Genomic DNA, 16,240 nt, shown 5'->3' with positions numbered 1-16,240 from the left:
AAAATAAAACCCTTCGATTCTTGCACATTTTATAATGGCTGATGATCTCTACTGTCAGGTAACCTATCGTTCGACTATGAATGGTATAAACGTTTTATTAGGAAAGCTCGGTTTTGATTAGTACCAGTGATCATAAGATCGCAATGTGGACACGGATGCCAACTGTAATAATCATTGGTAAGCGGAAATCGATATCTGAACTCCATTTCAGTGCGAGTGCTGCGCAATGCAATCGTGTCTCATAATTTCACTCATTATTCATTTCTCTGATTTACTTTTATTCTCCCCAGTTTAAGCAACTTTGTATTCTTTTCTATATCTTCACAGAAAACTTTTTTTTACGCTTTACACATTTCGAGACTAAAACACAATGGAACAAAAATAAAACAAAAATCCTGATATAGTATAATAGTTCAGTTCATTTATTTTCCACCTTTTCTTGATAAAATACAATAACAGTTTGATTCCTCTATTGCCACATGTTGCAACAAATTATAGGTCTAAAATACAGTTCAAATCGCCAAACTAAAATCGTTGTATACGTACATTAGCTCTTTGATTCATAAGGACACACCGCTAGTTGAGACCTAAAATAATGTTTACTAAAACGAACAACATTCACCTAGATATAAATGATTGAATAAATCTTTCCTATGCCAATGTTTTTCTGTGGTTCTACGAAATAGTTGAAAAAATATACAAACCTAGTGTGTGCATCCTATCTTCTAGAAATACTTTTCGATAAATGGAATCACGAAGAAAGCCTGCCTTTCTTACGAGAGCTATGATAAACCTACAGCCGTAGTAAACAGAAGAAAATAACTATTGGACCGGATTCATTTTTAACGTTAATAAAAAAAAGTATTTGTTTAGCAGAAGATGCAAAGAATAAAGTTATTTTTAAAGGCCGAAACATTTACAGCATTCCTTGCACAGTGGAAGCAGGTGAGAAGTTCTATCGACGAATAGCTCAATATGATGGCTAGAATAGTATGTATTTTCGTTGTTGTTTGGAGAAGTGAATTTAATGTCACTTCTACAAAGTTAAAAAATAATTTAAATTCAAATTGCAGGAACATATATTATTGAACAACACGTAAATGAGTAAGCGATACGTTTGTAAGGGCAGTTTATTAGTTGAAATGGGAGCTATTTAAGCACACTGCTAAAGAAGGATCCATGACACAGCAAACGTAACGTGTCCTAAAATAAGATGAATCAAACCTCACTATCACACGAGGTTAGTTCTAATTATGTTGGCTCAGGTGAGTAGAAAGTTAGTGGTTACTGGATCAACGCTGAGTATAGACTTATTTTACATTACGACGGATTGCGTTCTCGGAGGAATGTGGTTTGCATTTTCTCTAATTTAGAGTGAAATAAAATGGGTGTCGAATTCGTTCGAAGAATCAATCTTTCGTTATGAAAAACTAAGCGGAATGCCATATTCTGCTTAACAGTCCATCCGTTGAGGGGTTCGATCGAATACGATCCTCATTAGATGAAACGGAAAATTAATGAGATTGCAAATCAAATTTAGCAAAAATGAGCAACCCGAAGAAATATGTAACGTTTAGAATTTTTGAACAAATATTATAAGGAATGTAGTATGTTACAATCTCAAACAAGCCTCTCGGGATCATGATGTGCGCCACCAAAGATATTAAACCATCTTTTCGTCACCTGCATTACCACCGTGCATTGCTGCCTTCTTTTCACTAATTCATGGCATAAATATTTAAGCCACAAAGTTTTTCCTATCTTTTCCTTCTCCTATTTCCTAGAATTTGCTCTATTTGGTCGGACACACAAAGCCTGCCAGTAACCTACTATCATAAATACAGGAATATACATTTACTCGCTTCCTTCCCACGCATACACACACTTTCCAATCGCTCCGCACTGGCGTTGTGGTAATAGGCGAAACTACAACACTTCACACACCTTGCATGAGCAGATCAACTGCAACGACGATGAAAACAGGAACCGATTAATAAGGCGATTCACATTAGCACTCTTCTTTTGTCACCAAACCGCGCTTCACTTGAATGAACCGCAACCGTATAACAATGGACCATTCTACCTTTACAGGTAGGACCGTGAACAAGCTTTCATTTTTTTCCTCCATGTTTTAATAACATTTAGTAAGAGATAATTTACTTCCTTATACAACTAAAAACTAGCCTTTTTTCATTTGATTATTTCCTAGACATTGACAGTTTCATTGGTTTAATTGTAATGCGTTTTTTGACCCATTCCCTTATTGGATAACAGAATTACCAACGACCTTTTCGTATCTGCGATTCGTCGTCAGAACAACAGTTTTGATTTTACTGGATTTTCTTTTCTAACATTTCGCTGCTTGAAATTACTCATAAGAATGTTTACCTTTTCGTGATCGTCTATCTAAAGATCCATTTCAACGCACTCCTTATATCTGTATAAACTGTAATTTTTCAGTACAAAATAAGGTCCTAGTTTTAACAGCTACTATTAGAACGCCTCTCCTCCACGTGCGTCATACTTTTTATTCTCTCTATCAAATATAATAGAACTATACATAGTTATCAGCCGCACTCGTGCGATTCATTCGAATCTTTAAGGAAAAGATGAGTTTTTGATCTGTGACAATTCGTATGATCCAGATGATGATATAATATACGATGTGTATCCACTTTACAAATGCGAGAGCGAAAACGTCGATGAACCAGCCTCAACAATTCGAATTTGAATAAATAATAATAGTTACTTAGTATGAGTTCGCGCAGTAACCTAGTTGACGCTGGCTGCTACTGATTTGTCGTCGAGAATCACATGTTTGTCACACGGAGGTTCTGCTGCTGTTGTTGTCGCTTTGCTTCCACCTCCCCCTACAGATCGGTGCGTGGTGCCGCGCTGACTGGTTGATGGCTGCAGAAGAGGTTCGGTAAGTTGCTCTGTATACGCTTCCGGATGGACGAAGGCTCGCGTTTCGTGCTGCTGTTGGTCTGGCTCCCGCAGCCTACTGCTGGATGGTTGTTCAAGGACATGTGGCTGTTGTTGTTGCTGGTGCTGCTGCTGCTGCTGGTGGTGCTGTTGGTAGTAGTGGTGCTCTTGGTCTTCATCTTCATCATTATCATCGTTCTCAATCTCATGGTTGGTGTTGCGGGAGGCGACGTTGTCGTTGGAACGTCTTCTGCGGTACATCACGCCTACGGAGATAGGAATGTGAACATTCAGCGAATACGACAATATTAGTTGTGATCCTAGAACTTAGAAAAACGGTTATTCAAAATATAGCTGACTGTCCGCAGGTAGTTTTTGAATAACAACAATACTGTTAATTAACCCTTTAGAATCCACCAACTATCAAAAGATCTAAAACGTCAAATATCTTTATAGAAGATGCCTCGAAAAGGTTAAAAAACTGACTCATGATACGAACGTGTTTTACACAACTTAGGCATACAGAATAGCAGTTGAAAAACGTATAGAAAAGCTATGGTGGTTAACAAAGCAATCTTCAAATCATGTGTATTTAAAATACGGCTGCTCAAAAAAAAAAATTGTTTGAAATATTGCCAAAACTGCCGTTTTAACGGAGTGAGATAGAAATTAAGCGTTTAAACTAATAGACTAATTTACAATAGACATTTTTCGGTAGCTCTTTGTTAAAGCTTAATATCTTTTCCTACTTGCAACGATTTGCATAATTTGAGGAAAATATATCTTTCTGATTCTTACCTTTGGCCATAATCTGATCAATACAAGGTAATCTATCGGTGCAAATGTGAACAAGAGGGTTTACTTCGTGTAAATTGTTAAAAAGTCGCATATAAACTTCAATAAGCTAGAAGCGTTTCAAATTTGAAGAGGATACTCCTGACTATAGCTCACACGAGACGTTAGTAATGTCATGTCATGTCTTGTGAAGCCCATTAGCTGTTTTTTGATACGTCACATGATGAAGCTTTGTGATTTGATTAAAATTACTCTCTGGGACTATATTCTGGATTCGCCGGCACTGAAATACGTGTCCAAATGGCCTCACAACTTATTTTGAATGCCTTCAACAATCTTGTGAAGCACAGTTTCTGTTTATGGTATGTCGCATGATGCAGGTTTGCGATTTGATAAAAGTGACCCTCTGGGACCATATTACGGATTCACCGGTGAACCAGTCAAATATCCTCGCAGTCTGAAAATGGTTGGATTTGCTTCTTACACAAAGTCTTCTACCCTTTTACGCTGACTTCGTTATTCCTGGAATCATTTTTTCAATGGATCCAATGAGTATTCATTAGTAGCCTTTTATGACCGGGTCCAGGACCCTCGGGGAAGATTGATCAAACCATAAATCTCTTTACTAGGATGTGCTTTAGTTAATCCTATAAGTTTGAAAACTGTTTAAGGTTAGTCCCATAGAAAATTTCTATGGTAATAACAAAACCCAAATGATAAAACCAACTTACCCTAACGCAGCCCGGAATAACTCCGGCGTTTTTTGACCATAGTGGTCCAGTTTTTACAAGTGTGACCTTTAGATGCATCCAAATTGTTGAATTTCCCCATTTTTTAATTCCAAATTCTTTAATTCTTAATCTTTTTTATTTTTTTAATCCTTTGAATTTTTTAGTATTTTGATTCACTATTATTCTTTTATCTATCAATCAACTAAATTTCCAATTTTTTAATTTCCTATTTTCAGTTTTCCAAGTTCTCATTTTTTTGATTTTTTACTGCTCATTTTTTCTAATTCTTTAAGTTTTGAATCTACGAATTTTTGCACTTTTTATCTCTTGAATTTTTATATTTCCAAATCCATAAATTTTCAAATTTGTAGCTAACTATTTTTTTTAATTCTTTGCTCTTTTAATTTATTTATTTCCTATTTTTTTACATTTTAATGTTAAAATTTTCAAAATTTCATATAAAATTTTTGAAGTTTTTTAATTTTTGATTTTTATTTGATTTTAGAATTTTAAATATTTTCAGTTTTATAAGCTCCAAATTTTCAAATTTTTAGGTTTCAATTTTTTTAGATTTATTAAGCCGTGTAGTGTCCGGCGGGCTGAATTGCACTATTTGAACCAAGAATTGGAACCTGTTCTCATGTCATAGGAGGCGACTAACAACATGCTAGGTCAAGGTATTGATCCGCACCGAAGACTTAACATGGACCTTAAGTTTTTGCATCATAGCCTTTATCCATTCTACATTGAGTAAATCACTTACAGATAGTCACCTTTTCTGATTCGCAATTCCCGATTGTGCACCAACGTTTTAGGTTTCTTCTGGCGGTTGTGCAATAGCCGTAAATGATGAAGTATTATTCTACACTAAGTTACAAGCATGTATTAATATACCAGCTCTTCCACGCCAAGGTATAACTTTCAAAGCTTTGGTTTAAAAACCGTAATTAAAAAAACTTTCAAGTATGATTTTTTTGAATTGGTCTAAGATGAAGCTGTCGCATTACACAGAAAGTTTTTTGTGTGGCAAGCGATCTGTGGTTGTGTCAAAATAAGCCAGTTTTTTATTAAATCTAGAAAAGTCTACCGACAAATCCACATTCAGGAATATCTCCAAAAGTGACTTCTTGAGGTCACATGAAGGTCTGAAGTTGTACTACTTTTGCTTTCCTAAACAGTGGCAAACATTTCAACACTCCAGAACTTCACTCTGTCAGAAAATGTAGGGCCATCGGAAGCTAAAACTGCACTCCTGATCCTTTCTTCAAAATCATCCCGTGCACTACTCTGCGTCACTCATTCGAGTTTGAACCACTCATGAGTTATTCCCAAAGAGGGCGCTATGAAAAAGCCAAGAGTTTTAGGTCTATCGGCTTAATTTATTTTCTTTTAAAAACTTTGGAACGAATTACGCAACAATCACATCAAGAACGTTAGTTTAATTGAATATCCACTGCACAAAATGCAACATGCCTTTCATTGTGGGAAATCCACGATCACTCTGCTTCACGATGTTGTTTACAGCATTGAAAAGGCCTTCTCGCTCCAGCAATCTAGCTTTGGTGTGCCCCTAGATATTGAGGGTGCTTAACCCTCCGGAAGTCGCGCATATGGTCCACTGAACGAGCAGCCGTCTTCGTCCATTTATGGAAGATGGCTTGCTCCGAGTCGGTGGCGGATTCGTCCACGTCAAGCTGCCATATGCCTCAAAACATCCCATCACGACGATGCTAATCAGGAATCAGGACGATGCACATCGAGCTGCTTCATCCCGGCCAATCAACGCTCATCAACATCATTCGACAGCAGTATTGGTTGTGGTTGCTCAAGGCACCCACTACCGTAAGACAAATCGCTCACTTGTGCGCAAAATGTTTCCATGTGAGACCAGGAGCCACGACACAGATAATGGGAAACGTTCCGCAATTAGGAATCGTAACCTCCACCATTCGCAGTAATAAGTATGGATTACGCTGGTTTCTTATTGGTAAAACAAGGAACCTACCGCCCCAAGATCGTCATGATGTACGTTTTACCAAGGCCGTACACCTCGAATCCGTAGAGAATTGGTGCAGCATTGCATTCTGATAATGCAACCAACTGTAAGGGAGCAGACCCCGAGTTAACCCTCCGGCATTCGCGCCAAATTTTGTAATTCGAGCACTCGCGTACAATACAGATAGTTTTACCGCTTGTCTCTAGAATACTTCCTGATCTTGATCATTTGAAGCTTTCTTCTGCAAACTTATGTTGAAAATTATAAGCTATTGGGTGAGTGAATGAAGATGTTGTAAATCTTTCGCCAGGCGGCGCTAGTGAGGCTTAAGTTTATTCGACCAACTGCATGTAAAGTTTCAGATTTCTTTACCACGTTTGTGTCTTCCGCAAAGTTGTTCAGGTGATTTCAACCTACCATGTCGATTACCAAATAGTTCGGAATGTTGCCACTAGGTGGCGCTAGTGAGCATGCTATTTTTGACCTACTGTAACACGAGTTCGTTATTTCTTAGCAGGATGGAATCTTCAGCATAGTTGCTCAACAGATCAAAAACTACGAGATGGAATAAACTAATCTTGGATTCTGCCACTAGATGGCGCTAGTGAGCATGCAATTTTTCCAACTTGCCATATCTCAAATTTCCAATTTTTCAGACACTCGATGTCTCCTGCAAAGTAGATCATAAGATTAAATGCTATTAGGTGGTTCGTCGAACAGTTTATGATTCTGCCAATTTTATTTGTTTAATATTATTCTGTATTTAGAAATAGTTGTCATTGATTCGGTGTGTGTTTGTAAGAAGTCCCTGTTACCGATAACCATCGTGAATATCCGATGTTACACGATGTTGCACAGGTATGTTGCGGAAACCAAATCTACATAGGCGTGTCTGATACATATAATTCCATGTGTGGTGTATCGACTGCGGTATAACGTAAACACCCTCGAGAACATAGTACACACACATTAAATATTGTATAATGAGTTCGAATATATCTGAATATATGTAAACTGGATGGAGAGCCGACAGTTCACGTTCGCCAGTCTGAATTAACGGAGTGTTTTATTTAGAGAACGTCCCCTGTTAGATACACAAAACCATGAACATTGTATCACTGTTAACATGATTACTTAGTTTAGTTGATTAAGGGACCGTTCATAAACCACGTAGACTCATAAGGGAGGCGGGGGGGGTCTGGCAAAAGTCTACGTTTGTCTACGAGGGGGGAGGGGGGGTCTTTGAAAAAGTCTAAGTAGACTTTTATTTTTTATTCTCGTGTTACTAATTATACATCGGTCTATTCAGTATTTATACAGACACTTCAAAGCTAGTACACTAATGAGGTAACTACTCGTTAAGCGACCACTCAACCCTGTACCCACGATTTTTTTTTGGACAACCTCACACCGTGTTGATTCTTGCGTATATTTTGATATAGTTTGGTTCTAGGAATAATACAAAATGAAAGTTCCATAGACGATCGCCCAAAATTCCTCTCGACGGAAGATTTTGGCTGTGAAATCATCTGAGACACCACTAGATAGCAGACATGCATAGACCAGTAAATGCATGAACCATAAGTTAAAAAATGGTCAAAGTTAAGCATTGTAATAACAAAACACCCGATTTTTAACAAAAAGTGGATTATTTTTTATTTTTATTTATTGGTTTCGGTGGTTAAAGCAGTAGTGTAGTTAACCTTCTACAACAAAGTGTTTACTCGAGTTAATCAGTTTCTCTTGCAATCATTTACACTGATTTCAAAATCTTAATCGTTAAATTTTACGTCTTGACCCTACGTAACTCCGTGCAAACCGGCTCTACTATATTTATCTTCGAAAATATTCGGAGTTAAACTTTGATACTTTGCGCTAATACTCTTAGGTGATACGGCTATTAATTACATAAGAAAAATAAATATTTTTGGAAAGATTTCAATAGCTTCATTCCCTTAATCAAATAAGACAATTTAGATTATCTTATTATCTTAGAAATATTGAAATTTGTTCACGAAAAGTGAAATTTGTGTGCATGTTTGGTTTATTATTTTAGTTTAGATGATATACACATCGACAGTATTATTTTGTAATTGTTTCTTATAATTTAATCATTTTGAATGCACCAGTAAGGCTCCAAAAGTGTTCAGCAATTCTGCATTGTTTGTGTAGGTCGCTCTTCGGCCAAAATTTGAGCTAGTTATAGCAATATATCTTTTTACATATATTTGAGTGACTAACCTTGAAAAGAAGTATTCCGCTACACAAACGTTGGAAAGCACATTGAATTGGTATTAATTGATTTGATCAATCATAGACAAAAACCAATGTGAAAAACCTTTCTTTAATATTTCAAAAGCTTGAAATAAATCTCAACGTTAATTTTTAATTGATCATTATAATGCGCTTCTTGCTAATTTCACATTTCCCGCGAATAAAAAAAATCAAAAGTCTACGTAGACTTTTGGCGTGGGGGGGGGGGTGGTAAACGTCTACTAAGGTCTACTATGGGGGAGGAGGGGTTAAAAATTCTTAAATTTCGGTCTACGTGGTTTATGAACGGTCCCTAAGATGAAACGACGAGATTAGAGAATTTAGTGAGCTTGCTTTCGGAATATCACTGATGTAATCTCTCCGTAGTGACATTCACTAATTTCGAATATATGTAGTTCGAAGAAAAGAATAGTGAGATTCTCATATATCAGGAACAAGGAATACAGTGCGTCTAACCCCGTTCTATTTAGGTACCACCTCGTAGGTTTTGATCTCGCGAGCAATTTTGTCGAAAACTCTTGAAGAATCTTGAAATACAGTAAATTGAAAAAATAATATGCTCACTGACGCTACCTAGGGGTACAATTTATTTGGTCTTTCGCAGGCTAGCTCTTGATCTTCTGAACTAGTTTTCGGAAACAGTTACCCCTTACATGATCGAATTCCCAAGATATTTTGAACAGAGCTTTCCATATCGCGTGTTCCCTTTTACATTGTTTTAAAAACAATTTCGGATTTTATTGTTGCACTTGAAGTGTGTCAACGTATAAAAATGATTATGGCTTCCACAGAACATGTTATCTGAGGAATACAAGGTGGTTTGGTATTGATGAATGTCTTTGCAACAAAATATCAACGGAAACTCTAAAAGTACTGTACAAAGTACAACAGCGCGGGTGTCCGCGGGTTAATCGAAAGAATCGCACCGACTCGAAGCTACAACATCATGGTTTGGGCACAAGTCTATCGCAATACTACGTGGGTTTGAGTACCTGGCCAGCTGCTGGAATGCTTTGACCGTGTAGTATACAATGTATGGCTGTCCGGGAACAAGCATCTCATCAGGCCCAACGGCAATCAATAGCACAACCATTAGGAATCAAAAGTGATCGAGACTACCGAGAAGCAGCTGTTAGCACAAATTTTGCTCAACATTCTTTTCGATTCGTCGATGATTCTGCCAGCTGAGCAAACTACCCAAAAGTTGGATCAGCGACATTTTGTAACCTTCGCCACAGTTCTAAAGCGCAACTATTCAGCAAAAAACAGCTCTGCCTAGCCACTCTTCGCGAATTAGAAGAGAGCCCCTGAGATACTGTCCGCATCTTCTTTACTAAAAAGGGAGGCCAACCGATCGACGCAACATATATCAGCTGGTGGCTCTTTTGACGCCTATCAAAAGCTGTCGATAACTCAACCACCTACTCTAATAATCTTAAGTGCTTCTGACAAGAAGCATTTTTATATCGCCGATAATCGCATGCATATTCTCCATGATGGTCACACGTTTCAATCATACGAATTGGTACGCAGCATGTCAGCATCCTCTTTGCACCCTTAGCGCTTGCTAACTCGAATACCTCAAGACCTACAAATGTGATGTTCAACAGCGAACCTGGAGCAGGTCGTCAACTTCGGGCCAGGCCCCACATTCGCTGTATGTGTACAATCTGTGTGAAGATGTGCAAGCGGATTGTGTGCAGTGGCGGTCCAGAACCCAGTAAACTAGAAATTTGCAGTTGGTCATGGTTCAGCAAAAGATTTGAGCTAACTATTCGATCATTACTCTAGTGGTGCCTATAATTCCTATAATAGTAGTACACTAGATACTTCATGTGCTGCCATTTTTTGGTACCTCTTTCTAGCTAAAAACTTGTTCTGGGTATATTTACATATTTACAGTGTGTTGTTAAAGTTGAACAGAGAATAAGGCAAAAATCAAAAACGAAAAAAGCAGTTTTTTTCCACACCGTGAGTTAGATCTTCATAAAAATCAATCAGCAGTACTGTAACAACATTCTATATAAGCTTATTGATGGTGTGGAAAAAAACTGCTTTTTTCGTTTTTGATTTTTGCCTTCCTCTCTGTTCAACCTTAAAGCAAAATTGAGCAATGCAAAAAGTCGTATGTGTGGCATAATTATAAAATCCTATTACCAATATTGTGGCTATATAATAATAATAATAATAATCTTGATCGTCATTTAGATCCTGCGCTGTATAACTTTTTAACATTGCTATTTTGTTGTTTTTCTTAGCTGTTATCGTTAAGTTGGTAATCATCTCACAAACCAGTGTTTAGTTCCGTGCACCGTGAAACCTACGTCTACCAGTAGTAAAAACTATACATTCTTACCAGGCTATTTTAGACACTCTTCTACGGTACAGCAACTTAACGAAAACATAAAAGTTAACAACAGTCTCTAGTACACAGAGTGCGGTGAGCGAAAGTCTAAATTGTGTGCTTTTGAAGCACTACTTAAAAGACTCGGTGATTTATTCGCTAAGAACTTTGGCTTGGTAGGTTCTACACACAGAACATGGAGTATACTTATTAACCATGGACATCGGCTTCAACCTGGTCAAAGACAAAGATTCTTTCATCCCAGCGCTGTAAAAAAAATAAGACGAAACAGAAAAGAGAGTGGGAATGAAAAAAATCGGGTGGAACCTACAATCCAATTATTTTAATATTTTTTACTGCCTATAATCGCAAGTCAGTCTCTTGTAGTTAGGGGATCATGGGAACATGGGACAAATATACGATTATGGGCAGGGTCGAATGGTGAATAATAAAATAAAATTATGAGTACATATTGCTTTTGTTGAAATGATTGCAAAGTGCTGATTTCGATTAGGATACAGAACAGATAATAACGCCCAAAAAGTGCCAATCTGCTACTAGGGAGATAGGCTCTAACATTTAAATTTATACACAAAGAAATTCCTATAAATAGGATAGCTAACTGAAAAAAATATCACTAATGTTTGAAGAATGCTTTGTTTATAACCAGTAATTCAAATTCAACCACCACCAATTATTTTAGCTTAAGTATTGTACACTTTTGTTTCGATTGAAAAAATAATACTTCTTAAATCTGGATTTCCCTATACCATGCAGCGAGGCTAATCTTGGAATATGACATGAAGCTTGCCACCTAAAGAGTAAGAATAAATATGTCGTATAAATGTCCAACATAAGAGTATAATTGATATCGTTTTCGTAGATCTCAACATCAATTATAATTAAAAAAAAATGTCAAACATGCAACAAATTTAACAAAGAACAAAGGGTAGCCATTTAGGATCATTCATCAACGATAATTCAAATATACTAACATTCATGCATGTTACCGTTAATCTAAACGTAAAAATGATGATGGTACCAACTGTTGTAATGAAAGCCAACTAATCAAGCTACACAAAAAGTACATAATTCGCACTGGAACAGATCATGATCCATTTCATCTAAACTTTAAGCGTCGTTCCAAGGCAATAGTCCGCATTGGAGCAAATCGTGCTGCCGCCGGGTGGATCTAGGACATTTGTCATTTTCCTCCAGCAGAAAATGCGCTGCCACCAGGTGCTAGTTTCAGACTTATCTCCATCTGCATCAGAACGCCCGGCAGGAACTGTTCCGAAGAAATAGCGCCGTTGCTGAGCGTCCGTCGGCGTTCGTTGATATCTAAAGCTACTACTAGCGGTGCAGCAAAAGCTCACGCTTCTACTACTACTACTGATACTACTGCTGCGGTTACTACTAGTACATGTGCAACTAAAAATATTACTGGTGTGATCAAGCAATGTACAGCAGCCGGGAACATCAGCCGGGTGGGTGGGCTTAGTGCAACAAACATAACAACAATGAGAACCACAACGGATCAGTTTGCTTACGTTTGAGAGCGACGTCTCCTGGGTGTCCTGCATCGCCTGCCGTCGGTGGTTCGCCAGTTTCACCTTGTTGATGGGAGCGCCTGTGGTGTGAGTGTGCAGTTAGTGAGTGTCAAATGTTATATGATTCCCAGGGACAAGTACGTCATGGTCCGAGTATGAGCAGATTCGGTCGGAATTTTTGTTTTTGTTCGAAGCCAAAAAGAGATGAAAAAAGACGATAAAGAGATTACAATTTAGGTCCAATATACGGAACAAGAAAACGAATCATTCATTCATCTGTTCACCGCGACAAAGACACACGATCCAAATAAGAGCCATATTGTAGTACTAGAATATAAATTAAGAAATAGTTTTTTTTCACAAACATAATTTTGCATTGTTAATACCACGGTACAACATTGATCACATGTACAAATTGGTGAAAGGTGCCAGTGACCCGATGTAGTCGAGCCTAGATAGTGCACCAAAAATGCATTTAAATGCTTATTGGTCGGTTTTTTCATGTTCGAAGTCTACATTTTTTGAGCAATTTTCTTAAAATGACCAATAACTGGCATGCATGCTTGTGCTAGTCTAGCGTATTTACGGTGTCCGTATCTTTTTTTAAACTAAGAAGTAGCCAAAAATATGACATACAATACTGATAAGACATAAGCAATATTTCTATATTTACTACTTTTCTTTAGTGAGTTTTTGGTCATTTGGTACAATGTCTGTCGAAATGAAGACATTCTATATAAAACAATTTACACAATTTAAAGAAGTAACCATAAAGAAGCTCATTTGACATAATTGTTTTATCTTCATGAAAACGGTCATTTAGGGGAATTATGGGTAAAACCGGCACTGGGTAAAAGCGGCACCCCACAACTTTTCCTAGAAAAATCCCTATTATGGTAAAACCGACATGCTGTTAAGATGGTTGTGTTTACTTGCGACTCATTACAAAAGGCTGAGGATCTATGTGATACTTCTCTTACACTATTAGCACACTATAGTAAGAGCAGAAATACACAGAAATACTTGTATTGTGTTTATTTCTTATAAGTCTCTTTAAAAATAAAAAATTGGAATTTTGCTTATCAGATTCTATCGAAGCTTTTGCTATTTCTGCAGAAAGCTCATCAAACCGAATTTCTAGTGTTCTGTTGGTTTGTCATAGATGTACTTTATCACAGTGAGACAATGATCTTTTGTATACCCTGGTAGATCGTTGATGGTCATAGTATTTCTCGAAAAATCAAAATCTGAATAAGGTAGTTTTACCAAGAAGTGTGTGTCACTTATAAGTGAATGAATCCTATTAGCAGAATGTAAAACGCTTGCAAATCTTCTCTTACGAAATAAAATGACAGGTTGCAATGGTGTGCGTAAGGATTATTTGGAAATATCCATATCACGAAATAATCCTGTAGCATAAAATATTCTTGTTTATAACACTATGCTTACGAACTCTCTTCCCCCCATTACATGATGAAGCTACAAAAAGCACATGTTTGAATCGCAATACACTTACACTTTATTACTCACGCAAAGGGGGTGTCGATCTTACCTTTATGGGGTGTCGGTTTTACCCACAGTGCCAGTCACTTTGTTTTCCGAGTTTTGCAATCAATAATTTTTAATGAAATAAATTTTTGAAGCGCTCACAAAATGAAGCCTTGTTTAGAATTTTATGAAGAAGAATTCTGCGTATAAACTATAATTTTATTGGTTTTGTGGTAACCCAAAAAAAATTTAATAGCTGAGGGTGTCGGTTTTAACCATAATTCCCCTACCTAGTTTTTAACTATGCAAAAGGTATGGATCATTTGATACAAGGAGCATTTGATATTTTCTTGGCACAAATTATCATTTGATGCAAATGCTAGATTTTTAATAGCAGATATTAAAGAAATAGCTTTTATCTATCTAGAGTATTATTTCGTGTCATTGATTAAAGTCGTTGTATATACACTTGCAAGCGGGCCGTCAGTAAGTACGTAGTTCCGCAGGTTCACTTTCATTCGCATACTAATCTATACTAAAGGCATTCCATGATTAAGTAAACCAGCACATCAGATGGATCAAGTCATAGGTCGGCAACCACCTCGGTTTGCAGCCAAGTTTACCCGTCATTGATGCACATAATCAGATTGTGGTGTCACACCTGCAAGATCAATGCTGCGGTGTCACACATGCAAGATCAACGACATTACTACGAAAACGATAAAAGAAAGTTAAGTGAAAAACATTAACGGGTGTTCAATAAAAAATGAGAATTTTTTCAGTCATGTAGTTAAAAAACAAACACAAAATTTCAACGAATTCAGTATTTTTTATTAAAAACATGTTTATTCTTCAAAAAAACGTCAATGAATATTGGAGAAGGGGCCCTGGTCAGCTGTACGACGCAATTTAGTCGCGATGCTCTAACAAGTACGCTGGACGGCACTGACGTCCATCTTCCGGATCCTGGTGGTCAACTGCATCGTATCCTTGGCCCGCCAAATTATTTTTGTACATTAGGGCACTGAGGGAGCCGAAAAAATCCTCAATGGGACGGCACTGGGGCAAGTTGGTTGGGTTCCTTTCTTTCGGCACGTACGGTATCTTTTTATGCTCGAGATACTCCAGTGTCTTCTTGGCGTAATGGGAAGACGCCTTGTTCGCCCAGAAGACGTACTTCCCATCCACATGATGTTCCTTTAAGAACGACATAAGAATTGTTCAAAGACACTCCTCCTGGTCCACTTGTTGATTGATGGCCAGACCGCTCGGCTTGAACCATGGCTTTAAAATCCCCCTGTCCTATATGGCGATGCACAGCATATCTTTTTTTCTTCGAATTTATGCTTAAACTTATATTTTACTTCGGGAGGTGTGACCGACTTGTCGCTGGAATAGTAGCTGTCATTTACTGGAATGTGGGTCTTCGAGAGCGGAAAGTAACTTTCGTCGTCCAGCACGAACCATGTCCCGCTGTAGTTCTTCGTCATCCACCGGCACCGCGATTTCACGATCACTATCTGCGCGTCCGTGTACTCGGGGGACCGAGTCTTCTTCCGACAGATGATGTCCTCTATCTTGAGGGTGCGGTGAATCAAGGTATGGGAGCAGTGATATTTTCGGTCGGCGTCACGCAAAATCGTTCCGTCCTTGTTGTCGAACAGCCTTTTAACGCTTCCTTCTTCTTCGTCATTATCTTCGCCGAATGGACGCTACCGGCCTTCCGCTCCACGCTCAGGGAGACCAGGATCCGGTAAACTGTACTCACGGGCACATCCTCAACCGAGACTTTAGTTAGCAAAGAACCATTCCCTTCATCCGCGTATATCTTCATCTCTACAAATTGTTGGACTTGGTTCTCGTGAAGTATGTTGAAATATGCCTTATACCGGTTTTGGCATAAAATGTTCGCCTAGAAATTTTCAATTGGCCGCAATTTGGGGGGTTGTAGGTACGACTGGGATCTTCAACCACTTGATCTTCCTCAGCGGCCGCTTCATGTACCAGGAAGAGATCCGACCAGAAAACATCCTACAGATGGTTTTTCTTCATAAATGCCCTAATGAGTGATATTAGAACCCCATTTTTGGCGAAAAAATGCTCTTAACTTTTCAACGATAATAGTTAGATATGCGGT

At 37.9% G+C, this 16,240-nt stretch overlaps 1 protein-coding gene across 4 annotated transcripts in view; it reads right to left on the bottom strand.

Annotated features, from left to right (window-relative positions):
• Nucleotides 1–396: 396 nt before the first annotated feature.
• Nucleotides 397–16,240, bottom strand: part of LOC131685604 (NPC intracellular cholesterol transporter 1) — a 111,319-nt gene continuing 95,475 nt past the window's right edge. For 2 of the 4 annotated variants that reach the window (XM_058969457.1, XM_058969456.1), the window contains one exon: nt 397–3,191. In XM_058969457.1, coding sequence (XP_058825440.1) covers nt 2,773–3,191 — 419 coding nt within the window. In that variant the 3' untranslated portion in view covers nt 397–2,772. Of the gene's footprint in view, nt 3,192–11,280; nt 11,333–12,615; nt 12,696–16,240 lie in introns of all 4 variants that reach the window. The other 2 variants (XM_058969460.1, XM_058969458.1) reach the window with 2 other exon arrangements.

This window comes from Topomyia yanbarensis, chromosome 2 (assembly GCF_030247195.1).
Source record: "Topomyia yanbarensis strain Yona2022 chromosome 2, ASM3024719v1, whole genome shotgun sequence".
In the NCBI taxonomy this organism is placed as follows: Eukaryota; Metazoa; Arthropoda; class Insecta; order Diptera; family Culicidae; genus Topomyia; species Topomyia yanbarensis.
The sequence above is the reverse complement of the archived record's forward strand: the minus strand, read 5'-3'. Positions and strand labels throughout refer to the sequence as shown.